The following is a 15789-nucleotide window of genomic DNA, read 5'->3' as shown; positions in this document are numbered from 1 at the left end:
TAAAATAGACTAATATCTACATGTGTTACATATTCATGACATATCTTTCTTAATTTTTTTCTTTTTGCTATTTCTAGCCTATGTGGGTCACCTGCAAGTTTTTTCAAATTGTCGTAAATCTCAAAAAAACTTTCCAATATTTTTATTGGAAAAAAAGCTGTCTAAAGTGGACCCACACAGTTCAAACCCATGTTGTTCAAGAGTCAACTGTACTTTGAAAATTAAGACACTGACAGCCCATACTAGACAGGCTGGCTATTGCCCAGGCCTTTCAATAAGAACAAACCTTCCTAAAACAACAACAACAACAAACTATCACTGTTTGAGTGCTACTGAATGTCAGATTACCGAATTTCTAGAATAAAAATCCACACATACCTCTTTGGTTTTACACCAAAGAGGAAAAAATTTGGCCAGTTCTTCCCTGCCAGTATAGTAGAAAACACACAAAATTTCTACAAGTCTTCTTACCTGATGTTTCTTGGGAAAGTGCTTTCCTAAAATTCTGATAAATTTTAATAAAAATCAATACTTCCCTAATTTAACATTCACATTTTAGCTTTATAACTAGTTATAGAATCATTAATTCTAATTAATTATTGATTATAGAATCTAATCTATAATCCCATTTTCTATTTCTACTATATAAGCAAAAGAAATCTACTTTTGGTCTTGTGGAAAACATGCTCTATAAGACAAAATTTGATTCAAATTTCTCCTCCTCCCCTTTAAAATATACTAAAAATAACTGTAATAACATCTTACTCATCCTGAATTCATGTACCTAGCAACCTCACTTATTCAGAGTATCGCTGACAACCAAAAAATTGCACAAAGACTGAATCCTTAGTCCTTTTAATCAAACTGTATCTGCATGGTTAACAAGCTTGATTATTTCTTGTGCTTTCTTAATGGAACAAAGTGAAAACTAGGAGCAAATCTGTTACAGGAAAGCATACCAACAGCTACATAAGCTGATAGAAAGAAAGCAAGCAAAAAAATTTATTTTTTAAAACATAACTGGAAAAACAGAGCAATCTCAGCTTAAAGAAAAGCAAAAATTCCTACTTTTAAAGGGAAATTGCTATATTAGTAAAAAACCAAATAACAAGTAGTACAAATAACTGAGTCATCAAGAAAATTAAATTTTATTTGGCATATTTCATTTTTATGAAGGTAAGAAAGTTTTATATGTTTTGGAAATGTAAAAACAAATGTTTAAATTGGTTAAAACAGGAAAATGTTTGATTTGACTCAATGGGAAAATCCTCAGCTCTTCAGAAAATTCACCCTTCCAGAAAGACATACTATCACTGATATTTGTATCTAACAACATATCAAATAAGGTTGGTTTCATATTCAACCATATGCTACCCCTGAAGCATTCTATTAAGGAACTGGCTGGAAGAAGGAAAAAGGATCAGAGAGCTTAATATTTAATCAACCTGGAGCAAGCCTAGAAAAGAGACTAGCTGTATAAAAAAAACCTGACTATATGAAACATTTACATCAAATAATTCAGTGTAAATTCTCATTTAATTATGCCTTTCAGGAAAACTTCTAAACATGAGTGAAAGTAAAATGGCTACATTTTAGTCAAGACATATTAAATAATAAAAGATTTTTTTATCATTTCAACTTATTTTCAATCAGCTTGATTATTGATTTCAAAAAAAATACTTTTCCATTAACTAATGAATGGATAAATAAAATATGGTCTATCCATACAGTGGAGTATTATCTGACCATAAAAAGGCACAAAGTACTGATACATGCTACAACATGGATGAACCCTGAAAATATTAGGCCCTGGGAAAGAAGCCAAACACAAAAGGCTGCATGTTATATGATTCTGTTTATATGAAATATCCAGAGAACAGGCAGATCCATAGAGACAGAAAGTAGATTAGTGGTTGCCAGAGTCTGAGGGGTTTGGGGGGAAATAGAGAGTGCTGATAGGTACAGGGCTTCTTTTTAGGCTGATAAAAATGTTCTTAAAATTGATTGTGGTGATGGTTGCACAGCTCTATCAATACACTAAAAACCACTGAACTGTATACTTTAAATTAAAGTGAACTGCATGGCATGTAAATTCTACCTTTTAAAAAAAAGCTGTTAAGGAAAATAAAATAAATCAAAGAATAGCTTAACATTATCATCCAGAATAAGAACCTCATTGATATTCCCTGTTCAGGAAAGCTCCACACACCATAAGCAATGTTGTTAAATGAAACAGAAACCCTAGTGCAAACTGGAACACCTCCAGGGGAGTATATGGAATTGGAAATTTAATAGCTACTAAATAAAGCAACATCATGGCTACAGCTATGAAAGCAAATATTTCCATCTGAACTTCAAATGGCAGAGTGACAAAGTTGATATCTTAGAATCATCAGCTCTAAAAGTGTTCATAATCACAATTTCTTTTGGGAGCCAGAAAGAACACAGCATTAATTAAGTTATTCTAGCTGAGAAATTCACTGTGAAATGTGTGTTAGAGACAAGAAAAGTCCTTTGAAATTTCTTGTTTGCATGGTACTTTTAAAAGTTTTTAACCTTCTTCAATTACTTGCACACTGAGTCAGTCACTTCAGTCCTTAGAAAACATGACTCCAGCAGGCTCTGAATGACATTTTCTCTCAGGGAAGCTACAGTTTTACAACTTGGGTCTTTGTTGAGGTGAAATTCTCTCTCGGGCTGGATGACATGTACCCAATGACAACACTGTCTTTCAGAACCAAGTAGCGTTTTTCCCTTTCTACGTTATTTCACCAGCCACGCAAATCACAGCAAATGTTATGTTATTATCCATAAGCTTCTGTGCTGTTTGTTAGGAAAGGCTACGAAAATCACTGAGGAAAAAAACATCACATTCAAATTACTATAAAGAAAAGAGAAAATGTAGACAAGCTAGAAAAATAAAATGGAAAAGATATTTAATCAAATACTCCTGGAGAGATGGAACGCCGTCTCATCCACGGCACAAGCTGTTAAAGGAGGAAAGGCTTTAGTATGTATTCTTCATCATTAGAGCAAAAAGGAAGAGAAAGCACATAGAGAAGCTCAAAGAGATCCAGAAAGGAGACACTTTGAACAAAGAAAACGGAAATTACAGGGAATCAAATGTTCTGCATCGTGATTTCAATAAAGAAAAATATGCTTCTGAAGGGGAAAAAAAAAGAAAACTATTCAAAACCTTTTTATAAATCCATTACAAAATCCAAGAGTTTCCTTCCAACATTGGTGACAAGGTCTAAGGTAGACATTTGTCAGATGCATTAATTTTGGGACTACTAGAGGCCTAATGTGTCCCCTGGCACACTAAAAATATGGTACATAGATCCAGCAACTCACCATCAGGCACAAGTGAGTCCTTTATTAATGGAATAATCAGTAAGAACATTACTAGCTATAGTTATTTCCTCAGTACTACTACTGAAAAACTTGCCAATACAGTGAAATTCATTTTACTGGCAACTAACTTTTCAGTCTCCAAAATAATGTTAAAATGGGAAATGAAGCACATTTTTTTTCAAGTTTATTCACTTCACATTTTTTCCAAGCCATTTCAAAAGTAGCTCTCAAACTTTCAAAATCGAATGGGGTTCCTCTAACAAAACCCTGCTTTCCTAAAAATCCATGTGTAAATTTTACTTCCAGAACTCAATCTTACTTATTTATATTCAAAGGAAGTAAAGAATCCTTTATAAAGTTAAAAATCTCACACACACCCTGCAATTTAGTGGTTCTGTAAATCTGAGTTTCCCTGTGCTAAATTTGTCTAAATGAGGGTTTAAACAAACGGACAAAGGGGAAACCACTTCTTCGTATTAAGAATGAGAAGTATTCCCCAATCATATGAGAATTTCAGCTATTCTTAGAGAATGGTGGAGAATCTTAAAGCATATCTAGTTCAAACTTTTACTAATAGGAGGAAACTAAAAACCTGAGAGATTAAATTACTTGCCCACAAGGAGAAAACATCTTCAGATGGAAAGCAACAAATTCATTTTTAAAAATAAGATAATTCTATAAAAGTGCTTTCCTTTCAGAATTCCTCCCCTCCACCCAGTTTTTAGGCAGCTGATTCATAAAACAAAAATTAACACTAATGGCCACGAGAAGCAGCAGCACTTTCTCAAGGGGAGAACTTACTTATGAAATTACAGAACACAACAGTAATACTTAACAGGGTGAAACTAACTGAATCAATATGCAATAAACCCTCTTCCTTAAAATGTCATGGCCTTAAAGGTATTAATATATTGTATTTTAATATCCATATACAAGAAAATAAATCACATGCACCTGGGTTTTCTTCCACTCTCCAAAATAGATTGTTAAAAAAAAAAGGTAGTTAACATTTCCCAAACAACTCAAACACGAAAATAAATGATTCAAAAGCTGTTTTCAGTGGTACATTTTTCTTTGGAATAGGGAAAAAAAAAGAACAGAGTTTAATAGCATTACATAAAAATCCTGGAAATTATGCACAAAGACTACCCTGGAGCCTTGCCAAAAAAAAGGGTATGCTGGTTTTTCACATATATAAATGATAATCAAGTAAGAATTATCAGGACCTACAGTATTATTAAAGACAAATACACTTCTCGAAATCTCCTTGTACAAAGTTTTAAAAATAATTGCCTAAACTAAGCCATTCAACTCTACATTTTCTGGGCCCTAAACCAGCACTCAGGTTTTCAGTCCTCTGTACTCCTGCCCTATGGCCCAGCCACCCTATACCTGCCAGCCCTCGCTCAGCACCCTCAGAGCCCCGGGTCCCGACGCTGTCCACTCGCCGCCCGGCGCCCATGTGCCCGTTTCACACTCCATGCACGGCCTTCTCTCTAGGGCCTTTCAAACCCCACCTGTGGCCTCTATTTAATGAAACTCAACTGTTCCTAGCAAAGTGGTTTCCTCTGCGTTCTGGTTTGTTCTGTGTAGATGTTTGGGGTGTGGTTTCACACATAACAGGGCGCTTACACGTGGAGCAAGAGTAGTTATAATATCCATTCATTCATTTGAAAAATATTACTGCACATTTATTATATGTCTGGCTATATTTCCGGCACTAGGAATACAGCAATAAACAAACGTGGGAAAATTCCTGCTCTCAAGACACCTGCATTCATTCCAGTGGGGTAGAAACAGATCATAAACAAAATAAGCAAGGCACGCAGTTGTGAGGCAAGACGGAAAGGAGAGCAGCCGGACCATAGTTCCAGGAGGCACTGTTCGAAGCAAAGCTCCTGTGAACGGAAGGAATTCCTGGAGTTGGGCCTTCTGGAACTTTCCACAGCTGTCCTGGGGGGTGGGGCTTGCTGGGCTAGGGGCACTCCTCAGTCTGCAAACAGGTAATCTACACTTTGGTTTAGGATTTCTTTCTTTTTTATTGTTCTTTATCACTATTTACCTATATTCACAGGCACTCATCCCCCAACAGGTATTAGTGGGAAGATATCACAGAAAGAAACGCTGCATTGCTCTATAATTGCTCTATTGCTCTATAATTGCCAATTGTAAGAATGCAAATTAAAGCTTCCAGAGAGCTTGAAGATGCACCGACTGTTTCATCTATGGCGTTAGTTCTTCATATAAACATGTAAATACTACTAATTTTCTTTTCAAAAAAGGAGAGGGTAAACTTTAGCTCAGTCTCTCTGAATAAACATATCAGACAGACAGAATTAATGAGATTTAAATATCTATAGTTTCTCCACTTCTTAAAAGCTTTACTAAATGTCATTACTAAATGGGTATGAAAGTGGCCTGGCAAGGTGGCTCACACCTGTAAGCCCAGCACTTTGGGAGGCCAAGGTGGGAAGATCACTTGAGGCCAGCCAGGAGTTCGAGACTAACCTGAGCAAAATAGCAGACCATGTCTCCATAAAAATTTTTAAAAAATTAGCTGGGCATGGTGGTGTGCACCTGTAGTCCCAGCTACTTGGGAGAGGCTGAGACAGGAGGATCGCTTCAGCCCAGGAGTTCAAAGTTACAGTGAGCTGTGATTGTGCCACTGTACTCTAGCCTGGGCTACACAGAGCAAAACTCTGTCTCTAAAAAAATAAAAATAAAAAATAAATGAATACAAAAGCTATCAAAGATCACCGGGATGTATGAAAAGGACTCAAGGCCAACCTAAAGGAACTCCCACAGGCCCAAGTTGGGACAATATAAGCATCAAAAATAAGGTATCTGTAAGGAAATCAAATACATCAAATAAGCTAAAATCCCCCAAGTCACTGGTCACCTTTGGAGGATGTTAAGAAACCAATTCAGTCTGAAAACTGGTATATAGAGAGAAAGAATCAAGCAAATAAAAACATCTAAACATACACCATTTCCACAATCCTAAGATTTTACAATGGCTGAGATGACAACATGCATGAGAACACTATCAACTGGGAAGAGCTAAAGAAAAGTATAGTTGTTTTGGCTGTTGCTGCTGCTAAGAAACTCATCCCCACTTTCAATAATACTAGCTCGTGAATCTATTCTCTATGTGCTGGTACTTTCCTAAGTACTTGACATGCATTTTCTCATTTAATCCTTACAACCATTCTACAAGGTGAATATTAATGCTTTCTAATATCGTCCTTTGGGTTTAAATATTGGCTTCACCACTTAATAGCTCTTTCTGGCTATGTGACCATCACAAGTTACTTAACCTCTCTGTGCTTCAGTTCAAGTTACTTAACCTCTCTGTGCTTTAGTTCCCTCATGTATAAAATGGAGATAATGAGTCCCTACCTCCCAGCCATTTTTCTAATATAATCAGTAAGTCTAGTGCATAATAGTTCAGTTGATTATTTGATTAGTGTCCACTTCCTCTTCTAGGCTGCACACTCCAAGAGGGAAGGGGCCACGCTCTATCTCGAGAACCTAGTCCAGGCCTTGCAAATGGTAGGAACCCATTCAATATTTAATGAATAAATAAATGAGTCTACAATAGAGTACAGTAGAGCGGAATGACCACTCTAGTTCAAACCTTAGCCAATTATCTCCAGAGTCATGAAGCTGAAGATTTTCCCATAATTTCTCAACTATCAAGAGCCACATCATGTTAAGTACTTCAAAGCTCTGGGGACCTGAAGCAGCCCAAGCACAATACTGTCTGAACTCCCTGGGGTTACTAATAAAGAAGCTGCCAAACTTGGCAGCTACAGTTTAAACAGGGCAAACTATCAGTATTTTGTATTTTGGACACTAGCCCTTTTTAATACTAGAAACTGACACAATCAGAGTCCCCAGTGTGTTCTGAATTTCAGCATCAAATTACAAGATGTGCACCACCAAATAGAGTGTAGGAAAAAAGAAACACCCTTTAGACCAGTACAAAATGTGACCCAGCCAGGTGCAAGAGTAAGTTATTGACTGAATGGCCATATCAGGTCACTATGCTAAAAAGCACTTTGCCTGAATTATCTCATTTGATTCTCCCAAAACTCTCTGACAGGGGTACTATCACTCCTATAAATTGTAGAGCCCCTGGGTAGTTTGCCCAAGGTCCCACAGTTAGGAAATTATAGAACTGAAAATTGAATCCAAATGTATCAGAAACCAAAATACAAGCACCTAACCACTAAATTATACTGACAAAGGGCAAGCCCTTCAAAAGAAATTTACAAAAACAAAGTTGATGGTCTTTAGCACGAACCTTGAACACCAGCAACAAAGATTTGGCAGAAACACAAAGGAAAAGGTCTTGAGGTGTCTCGTATGCAAAGTACAAAACGACCCTCAGAGCAAAATGAATGAGGTGCCCCTCAGTCCAGCTCTTCCAGTATCAGCAGCTTCCTGCCACCACCATGAGAGGGGCCCACAGAATTCTAACGATGAATGATCATAGCCTTACAATATGGAAATCCCAACAAAAACACCAATACGTTTAAATCACCAACCAACAGAAAGAGGAGAATTTAGGCACACACAGGGTTTCGCACACTCATGTGCCCATATGTGGAAAATTCGATGTGGTTGGGTTTTTTTCATGATTACTATTCCACAGCAAAGTACATAGGTAGAAACATAATTATTATTTGAACCGGCTGACTAGTAGATAAAAATTCTGAACTTCTTTACTTACTCTATTTACTCCTTTTTAATTTTTCCCATTCTTAGTAATTCTACCTGAAAAGATTACCTTCCTTCCTTCTTCATTCTATCAACAATTCAGCAAACCTTAATTTTCTTTGCCAAAGGTTAATTCTACTCAAAAGCTTGTCCTCAGAAGTAACAGCTATGTGCTCCTTACTGTAAGCCATTGGTCCCAAAGAGCCTGAAAAAAACTGTCACTAGGGGCTGCTTGAGTATTGACTCCATAGCTGCTTGCTGTTGCCTGCCCTAGCTGTCAAGCCAAAGTGTCTGCTTCATCTTATCTCTGCCACTTGCTACCTGAGAGGCTGTTTGTTTTGTTTTTTCTTTGGGTATTTTTGTTGTTGTTTTCTTTTTTTTTTTTTTTTAAGAGACAAGGTCTTGCTCTTTTGCCCAGGCTGGAGTGCAGTGGTCTGCTCATAGTGCACTGCAGCACTGAACTCCTGGGCTCAAGCCATCCTCCTGTCCCAGCCTCCCAAGTAGCTGGGACTGTAAGTGAGCACCGCCATGCCAGGCTAATTTTTTTATTTTTTGTAGAGACTGGCTCTCACTACATTGCCCAGGCTGGTCTCAAACTCCTAGCCTCAAGCAATCCTCCTGCCTCGGTCTCCCAAAGTGCTGGGATGACAGGTGTAAGCCACTGGGTCCAGTTTGGTGTTTTGACATTTGTAAGTGACCCCACTTGAGAATGCAGGTAAACATGGAATTTCCAAGAGGGGAGACCAAGCTGTCAGCTAACAGGTTAGCACCACAGTAGTAAGTGTTACATGCTTAGCAGGAACGAGCCATCCAAACTATTGTGGGGAGCAAGGGACATACCTGAGCATCCAACTGCACCCCAAATTGGCACTTGGCTAGGGCTCTTAGCTGTCAACTGACAGGCTTGTGCCCATAAGTCAAGAAGGAGCACAGACTTCCAGGTTGGGACAGGTATTGGCAAAGGCTAACACATACAGAGGGCCTTGGTCCATTGTCAATTTGAGAAGTTCTAGGTATGAACTCTTCTAAGAAAAGGCAAAGATCTCAGTCGTGGAGGTGCCAAAGAGTGGCAATCTGCCCAAATGCACACCAGTGGATCTCTCCCCTAGTTGCTCCAGAAGCCTAAAGTTTGGCTGGAGGAAAAGGCTTTTTTTAATTTCTGCATCTAGCAACATGATAGCTACCGGATAGTCCTTTCCAAAAAGACATAATCGTTGGTGTTCATTTGGAGTGACTGTTCCATCTTCCATCTTTATCCTATCTTCCTAAGATTAAAATGGAAAAAAAAGATGTCTACAGATATTTTCTAACAGTTTCACTTTCTATCTTTGTGACCCTGTATCAAAACCAACAGCTCTAGATAATACGCCTTACTTTTGCCAGTGACCCAAAACAGCCGCTACGCCTAGCAGTTCATTCCAAATGCTGTGGAAGGGCCTTTCTGCCCATCACTGAATCAGACCATTTCTCTTTATCTTTAATAATTCCCTATCACTTTGGGGATTATTTCCAAAATCCTAGCCCTATGCTGAAAATTCCTTCAACCATCTCTCAGTGACTGGCCACCATGTGTAAGATGACACACACACACACACCCCCCACACCCCGCATATTCCATATCCCCTTTCCTGCTTTGTTTTCTCTACAGAACTTAACACAAAACAAATTTTATATCTTAACTTATTGTTTGACTCCCCTATTGAATCCTCTATTAGAATTCCCCTATTAGAAGGCCTATGATTAATTAAAAATTCCCATCCCCATTATGACGGCAAGACTTTTTGTCTGTTTTGTTCATTGTTGTATCCCCAGGACCTAGAACTGTGCATAGCACAGAATCAATTATTTGCTGAATGAATGAATGAACACGCCAAGGGTTCCAGATCTATTTCATATTCTGCAACTCAGCCTTGTGCTCTCCATTTACACCCTAGAACCTCAAAGGCCTCTCTCCCATTCCTGACTCCAAACTATCTCCAAGTCAATTCCAGAAACTTAAAATGCCACCTCCCATTCAAACAATCAAGCCCCTCCCCTCCTGCCAGTGGTTTGTTTAAATCTGGCTCAAAGTCCTGTCAAGTTGATCCTTATACTCATACCCGTGCCCTCACCTCCACAGCTACTGCTGTTGCCTTGGTCCAGGCCACCATCACCCCCACCTGGGATCTATTCAAACAGCTCATTAGTCTCCAGTCTCACCCCCTTCCAACCCACACACCCTAGACCTGAAAGAGTGAACTTTCAAAACCTGCAAATCAGACGACCTAAGCCTCCTTCCTACTGGAGGCCCCGTGGCTCCCCATCACCTACAGGATCAAATCCCAACTCCTTCCCATGCTACCCACCACCTTTCTCGTGCTGAAGCACTACGTACAATTGCCCAACCCCACCAAGAAACAATCCCAAGCCCTTCCCCTGCTTTCTGCTCTGCACCCAGTGTTCTTCTTTTGTTCATGGGAACAGCCACGGCTCAATCTCAGGGTCCACGTCAAGCATAAGGACCTCTCTAAAGTGTTTCCCAACTCTCGACATCCTCTACAACAACATTTATAACTGTGAGCTTGCTGAGGCCGGGAATTATCATGAATCCATCTTCCCATCCATAGTGCCAGGTGTGAAGTATGAGCACAGTAAAGATTTTAGAGTGAGTAAATATGCAGAAATAATGAAACTCCACCTTCCACAGAGCCTATTCAGATAAATTAGATAGGAGTAGCTTCCTTTCACATCACCAGGCTCTGTTCATTTCTACAGAGTCCTCTACTGGGTTTTTTCAACCCTGTTATCAGAAAAGGGGATGAGAGGTTAAGGTTAATACCTAATCGTGTGTAGAGAAAATATCTGCCACCAGCCCAAAGACAGAATGATAAAATAAACCTGACATATAGAAGCTTCACCATGTGTGTAAAAGGTCTTCTATAATCTATGCTCTCATCTCAATTTAGCAGCTTTTACAACATGAGGACGGTTTCAGAAAGGGTCAGGCAGTTGTGTAGATGTACTCTATTCCTGGAGTTCTATCCATAAATGAGCTGAAGAAAGCAAAATTCACGATCTCAGGAAACAGTTAAAGAAGAGAATACCATATTAAAAAGTCAACGGTTTAGCTAAGCCTTATATCTTTTCCTACCTCTCATGCATTACTAAAACTTTCCTTTATAAATACACAATATATACAAATTTAAACAAGAAGTTAATTTACCAAATTTACACAATTTGAGGTTTAAAAAAATCAAAAACCCACTCTCTAGCATTTGGGGCTTTTTGGTGTCTTTGAGACTCTTCATCTATAAACTGAAAATTAAATTACCAATAAATTAACAAAAATGGGTACCACCAAAGATTCAATGACTTGGTGATTTCCAAACATAACAATGACACCTGCTTTTATTTTTGAAATTCAAGTTATACACTATGTAAAGTACGGCTTACAAAATTGCTATCATTGTCCTTTGGTCCAACATATTTAGTTTAATGTAATGCAGCAAGCTCCCTTCTCTTATATTTGTCCCACAGTCCCCAAGGACAGAGCCCACAACACTCGGGTCCTAAAAATGCCAAAATGTCAAGCAGGGGTTACAGCCATACCCTAGTCCACTAACACCTTCAGGTTCAAGACCAGGTGCTGCCATCCTAAACGGAAAGACACTTGTCACGGCACTTGACACTTTATTGCAAAGCAAAGTTTCCAACCTCCTCGACATAGCCTGTAAAGCTAAATCAAGAGAATTCTCAGGTGAAAATATTTTTCTCCTACATCCATAAATTCTTCAACAACTAACAGATTAATGTAATAAAGAAAAATCAGGAGAAGGGTAAAGTACCCTTGCCAGATAACAAAGCCAGAGAAAGAAGATGCCAATTGAGCACATAGGATTATTTCAAGGCCAAGAATCAACCTATGGACAAGCCCTAACTCAACCACTGCAGTCTCTGGTTGAAACCATTACTTCTCCTTCAGAGGATCCCCTTTTTTCCTGGGGGCTTTTAGCTGTATAATTACACAGCATGTGGGTACCACAAAATACAATAGAGCTTTACAAATGTAGGCTTTTAAAAATCAGTGTTATTTTCTCTACATACTTCCAAAATAGATGTTCCCCTCACTCCGGAAGATTTTAGGAAAACATAAGGACCATTTAAAAGAAGGGGAAAGGGGGAGAAAAGTAGATTACTTAGAATCTTTATTTTCGTTCCCACTTATTTTACACATCACTTCCCAGACCTCAAAGAGTTTTGTCCTATATAAAAAGAAAAAATAGCAGCCCAGTAAAAACATGCAAAATAGCAGTAAGGAGTTCAAAAGCAGGGACAAGGGGTCAGATACAGAGCTGAGCGGGTGAAAGGAGGGAATATCAACGCTCCTCCAGGGGCCATTTCCCACTTTCAAACTACCTGGTCCCTTGAGAAGTTCAAAGTTCTAACAAGCTCAGTCTATGTGATAAGACAAACACCACAGTAATAGAGCATCATTAAACAAATGAAAGCTGAAAATGCAAATATTTTTTAAAATGAGACCTCGGCAAAAAGTAGTGTGCACTTAGAAGTGTATAATTCTATCTAATTCTCCAGAGTCCTGAAGGACAGAGCTGATGTCCTATCCCTATTGTCACAATAAGCAAAGTGAGGCCTAGAGAGGTTTTATTCTTCACATTTTTTGGGGAAAAAAAAGGCAAAGAGAAACATTTGGATGGGACTTAAGGGTGACTAAATGAAATGCCAAGGCAATTTCTTTTAACTGCTCAGAAGTTCTGACTGCTGAAGGGCTTCATACCCTGACATCCATGGACATGCCCCCCAGAATTTCAGGAATGTCGACAGCCAACTGGTGATGTATGCATTTTCAAAGTTCTCTTTCCTTCCAAATGTCTCACTAGGTCAGCTCTGCCAGTGTCCCTTTCTGCAGTGTGAACAGATCTGTGATATTTGACTCACACTGATCCTGAGATTCCCCCATGGTAAAGTATCCTGAGACAACTGAGCTGCCTCTAGAATCTGATGCTGAAAGGAGATTTGTTTTTCTGGGTTTTTTTTTTTGTTTGTTTGTTTGTTTTTCCAGTTCATACAAACAGGATGGGGAGAGAGATGACAATGCAAAGAGATGCACATACCTTTCAACTGGTCAGCAACCACGCTCTGGCCAAGGCGTTCAATAACTTTCCCATCTTCCATTTCGTACCGGTCATCTAAGTATTTTGCAGTGGCCTCGGAAATGTGAACCTTACCGGCCACTCCCAGCTGCTCCATGAGGTTGGCCAAGTTCACATCATTGGACCATACATCGAATTTAAACCTCCTCATGCCCAAGATGCCACACAACACGGTCCCCGTGTGAACCCCAACACGCATGTTCACCATTTCTTTCTTCTCCTGGCAGAACTGCTCAATGGCCTTTATCATGCCCAAGCCCATTTCAATGCAGCAGTAGGCATGGTCTGCCCGGGGCTCAGGACACCCTGCCACACAATAGTAACAGTCTCCCAGAGTGCTGATTTTCTCACACTTGGTCTCCTCACACAACCGGTCAAAGCGACCAAACAGATCGTTCAGGAGACCCACCAGGGCGTGAGCAGACTTGTTGGCGCTCATCTTGGTGAAGCCCACAATATCTGCAAATAAAATACTGACTTCTTCAATCTGCTGCATCTTAAAAGGGCGGAATGCTATAGGAGCTTTCTGTATGGAAGACTTTTTCTTCCTGTTCTTGGGGCTGGAGGTGGCATGCCTCTTGGCAGAATTCTCGCTCTCCTCATCCCCCTGTCTCATCAAGTCATCAGCTATGATTCTTGGCATCACAGAATGAATCATCCTCTCTTTGAGGGCTTTTTCCACTTCCAGATCTTTCCCGTGCATAATCGACTGTCCCACCTTGAGGAAGGTGCTCCTGGACCTCACCTGAGACATGATGAATAGGTGGATCCCAATGGCGTGGACGCAGCCGTGGAGCAGGGCCCTGCTCAGCAGCTCCCAGTGCAGGGCCCCGGCTGCCGGCAAGGGGAAGCAGTCTTCGTCTCGGAAATGATAGCCAAAGGTCTCAAAAAGAACAGAATAGGCCACCCCCAAAAACAAGCTCAAGTACAAAGGTAAGTGCATGACGGTGTAGAGCAAAAAGAGCACTTCAATGCACATGGAAAAGCTCCCCACTTGAGATAAGCAAGTGTCTGTGGACTTGGCTGTGCGAGTATGATTGGAGCTGTCAACACGTCCTGAGAGAGGCGTCAAAACCTGAAACTGCGCAGCCAGGGTCAGGGAGAACACCAGCAGGGTGAGAGCCAGCGAGGTCCACGCATAATGCCGGGCGTACAGCTTGGTGAAGGTAAACAGAAAAAAGCCCACACATACCACGAGGAAGCACAGTGCAGGGGCTACCATGACAATCAGTTTGGATCTCATGTGCACAGCAAAATAGATGCTCCAGAGAAGGCAGGCGAAGCCGATGTAGAAGAGCGCATACCGGAACCGGCGCTGGGTCTGCGGGAAGCAGCGCTCCAGGCAGGCCTCCTCCAGGTTCACCGAGTCGAACTTGGGGTCCCACCACCGGCTGGAGGCCCTCTCGAACAGCTGGGGCAGCTTCTTCTGCCTGCGCAGGCGGCCTCCGCCGCCCACTCTCCGGGGGACGCCCCCGGAGTCCCCAGAGCTGCTACAGCTGGAGGAGATGCTGTACTTGCAGTGCTTGGGGTGGCTGGAGGACAGCTGCTTGGGGTTGATCTTGACCCGCACGCTGTTGCTGTCTCCGCTGGAGTCACAGCTCACCTCGGTGCTGTGGTGGTGCAGCAGCTGCTGGTGGGGCGGGGAAGCCATGTTGCCGAGCGCCCGCGCCTTTCCCGGCCGGGGTCGCCTAGCCAGTACCTGTCAGCAAACAATGAGAGTTAGTCGGCGTTTCTGCGCGCGCGCGCGCGCGCGCACACACACACACACACACACACACACACACACACAGGCACGCACACCCCTGAAGGCCACGAAGACTGTGCCCTTCCTAAGTGGTGGCTCCGGCAGGCGACTTGGAAAGGCACCAGATGCTCCCAACAACTGTCGATAATGGCTAATCAGTGCCTCCACCGTCTCCCCTTCAAGGCGGACGAGAATCATTTGGGACGGACCTAGAACACCTGGCGTCCCGGGATCGTGGCCGCCTTCGGCCGGGAGGCGCGCCGCTCGCCCCGAGAGTGGCCTCCGCTCGGCGCGGCTGCTGCTCCTCGCACGCTCGCCTTCTCCAACTGCGGCTCTGGAGGGAAGTTCAGACCTTGAGCGCTCTCAGCACGGCGAGCCGCTTGCGCAAAAACAACTCTGCCGGCGGCGAGAAGCCCTTCATCCTGCAGAAAACGGCGCTCCGATGCGTCAAAGACGACGGGCGGCGGGACCCGGGGCTGCGGCCGGCCGGCCCCGTCCTGGCGCCGTGAGCCCGGCGGGCGACCCCAGCCCGCGCCCCGGGGCGGCCGCCCCCCGCGCTCCGGACCGGCCCTGCCCTGGGCGGCGGGCGCAGTGGGGGGTGCACCCGGCCCGCGAGTTTGCGGAGCCCGCGGCTGGCGGCCGCCCCCGTCGGAGTGGCCCGTCTAGCGGGGCCTGCTTCCCCCGCCGAGCGCGCCGCCGCCCCGGCCCGGACCGACGATGCGCCCGCCGGGCTGCGGGGCCGAGCGCAGGGAGCGGCGGGCGCGGGCCCCTCGGCCGGGCGGGGTGCGGGCTCTGCCGCAGAGCCGGGCTCCCGCGACG

General features: G+C 42.4%; 1 protein-coding gene across 2 annotated transcripts in view; it reads right to left on the bottom strand.

The window, feature by feature from the left end:
- Positions 1–15510, bottom strand: part of ADCY9 (adenylate cyclase 9) — a 107648-nt gene extending 92138 nt beyond the window's left edge. For both annotated transcript variants that reach the window (XM_069487005.1, XM_069487006.1), the window contains exons 1-2: positions 15180–15510; positions 13188–14925 (exon numbers count right to left, since the gene is read on the bottom strand). In XM_069487005.1, coding sequence (XP_069343106.1) covers positions 13188–14877 — 1690 coding nt within the window. In that variant the 5' untranslated portion in view covers positions 14878–14925; positions 15180–15510. The remainder of the gene's footprint in view (positions 1–13187; positions 14926–15179) is intronic.
- Positions 15511–15789: the final 279 nt, after the last annotated feature.

Source organism: Eulemur rufifrons, chromosome 14, assembly GCF_041146395.1.
Source record: "Eulemur rufifrons isolate Redbay chromosome 14, OSU_ERuf_1, whole genome shotgun sequence".
Taxonomy (NCBI): domain Eukaryota; kingdom Metazoa; phylum Chordata; class Mammalia; order Primates; family Lemuridae; genus Eulemur; species Eulemur rufifrons.
The sequence above is the reverse complement of the archived record's forward strand: the minus strand, read 5'-3'. Positions and strand labels throughout refer to the sequence as shown.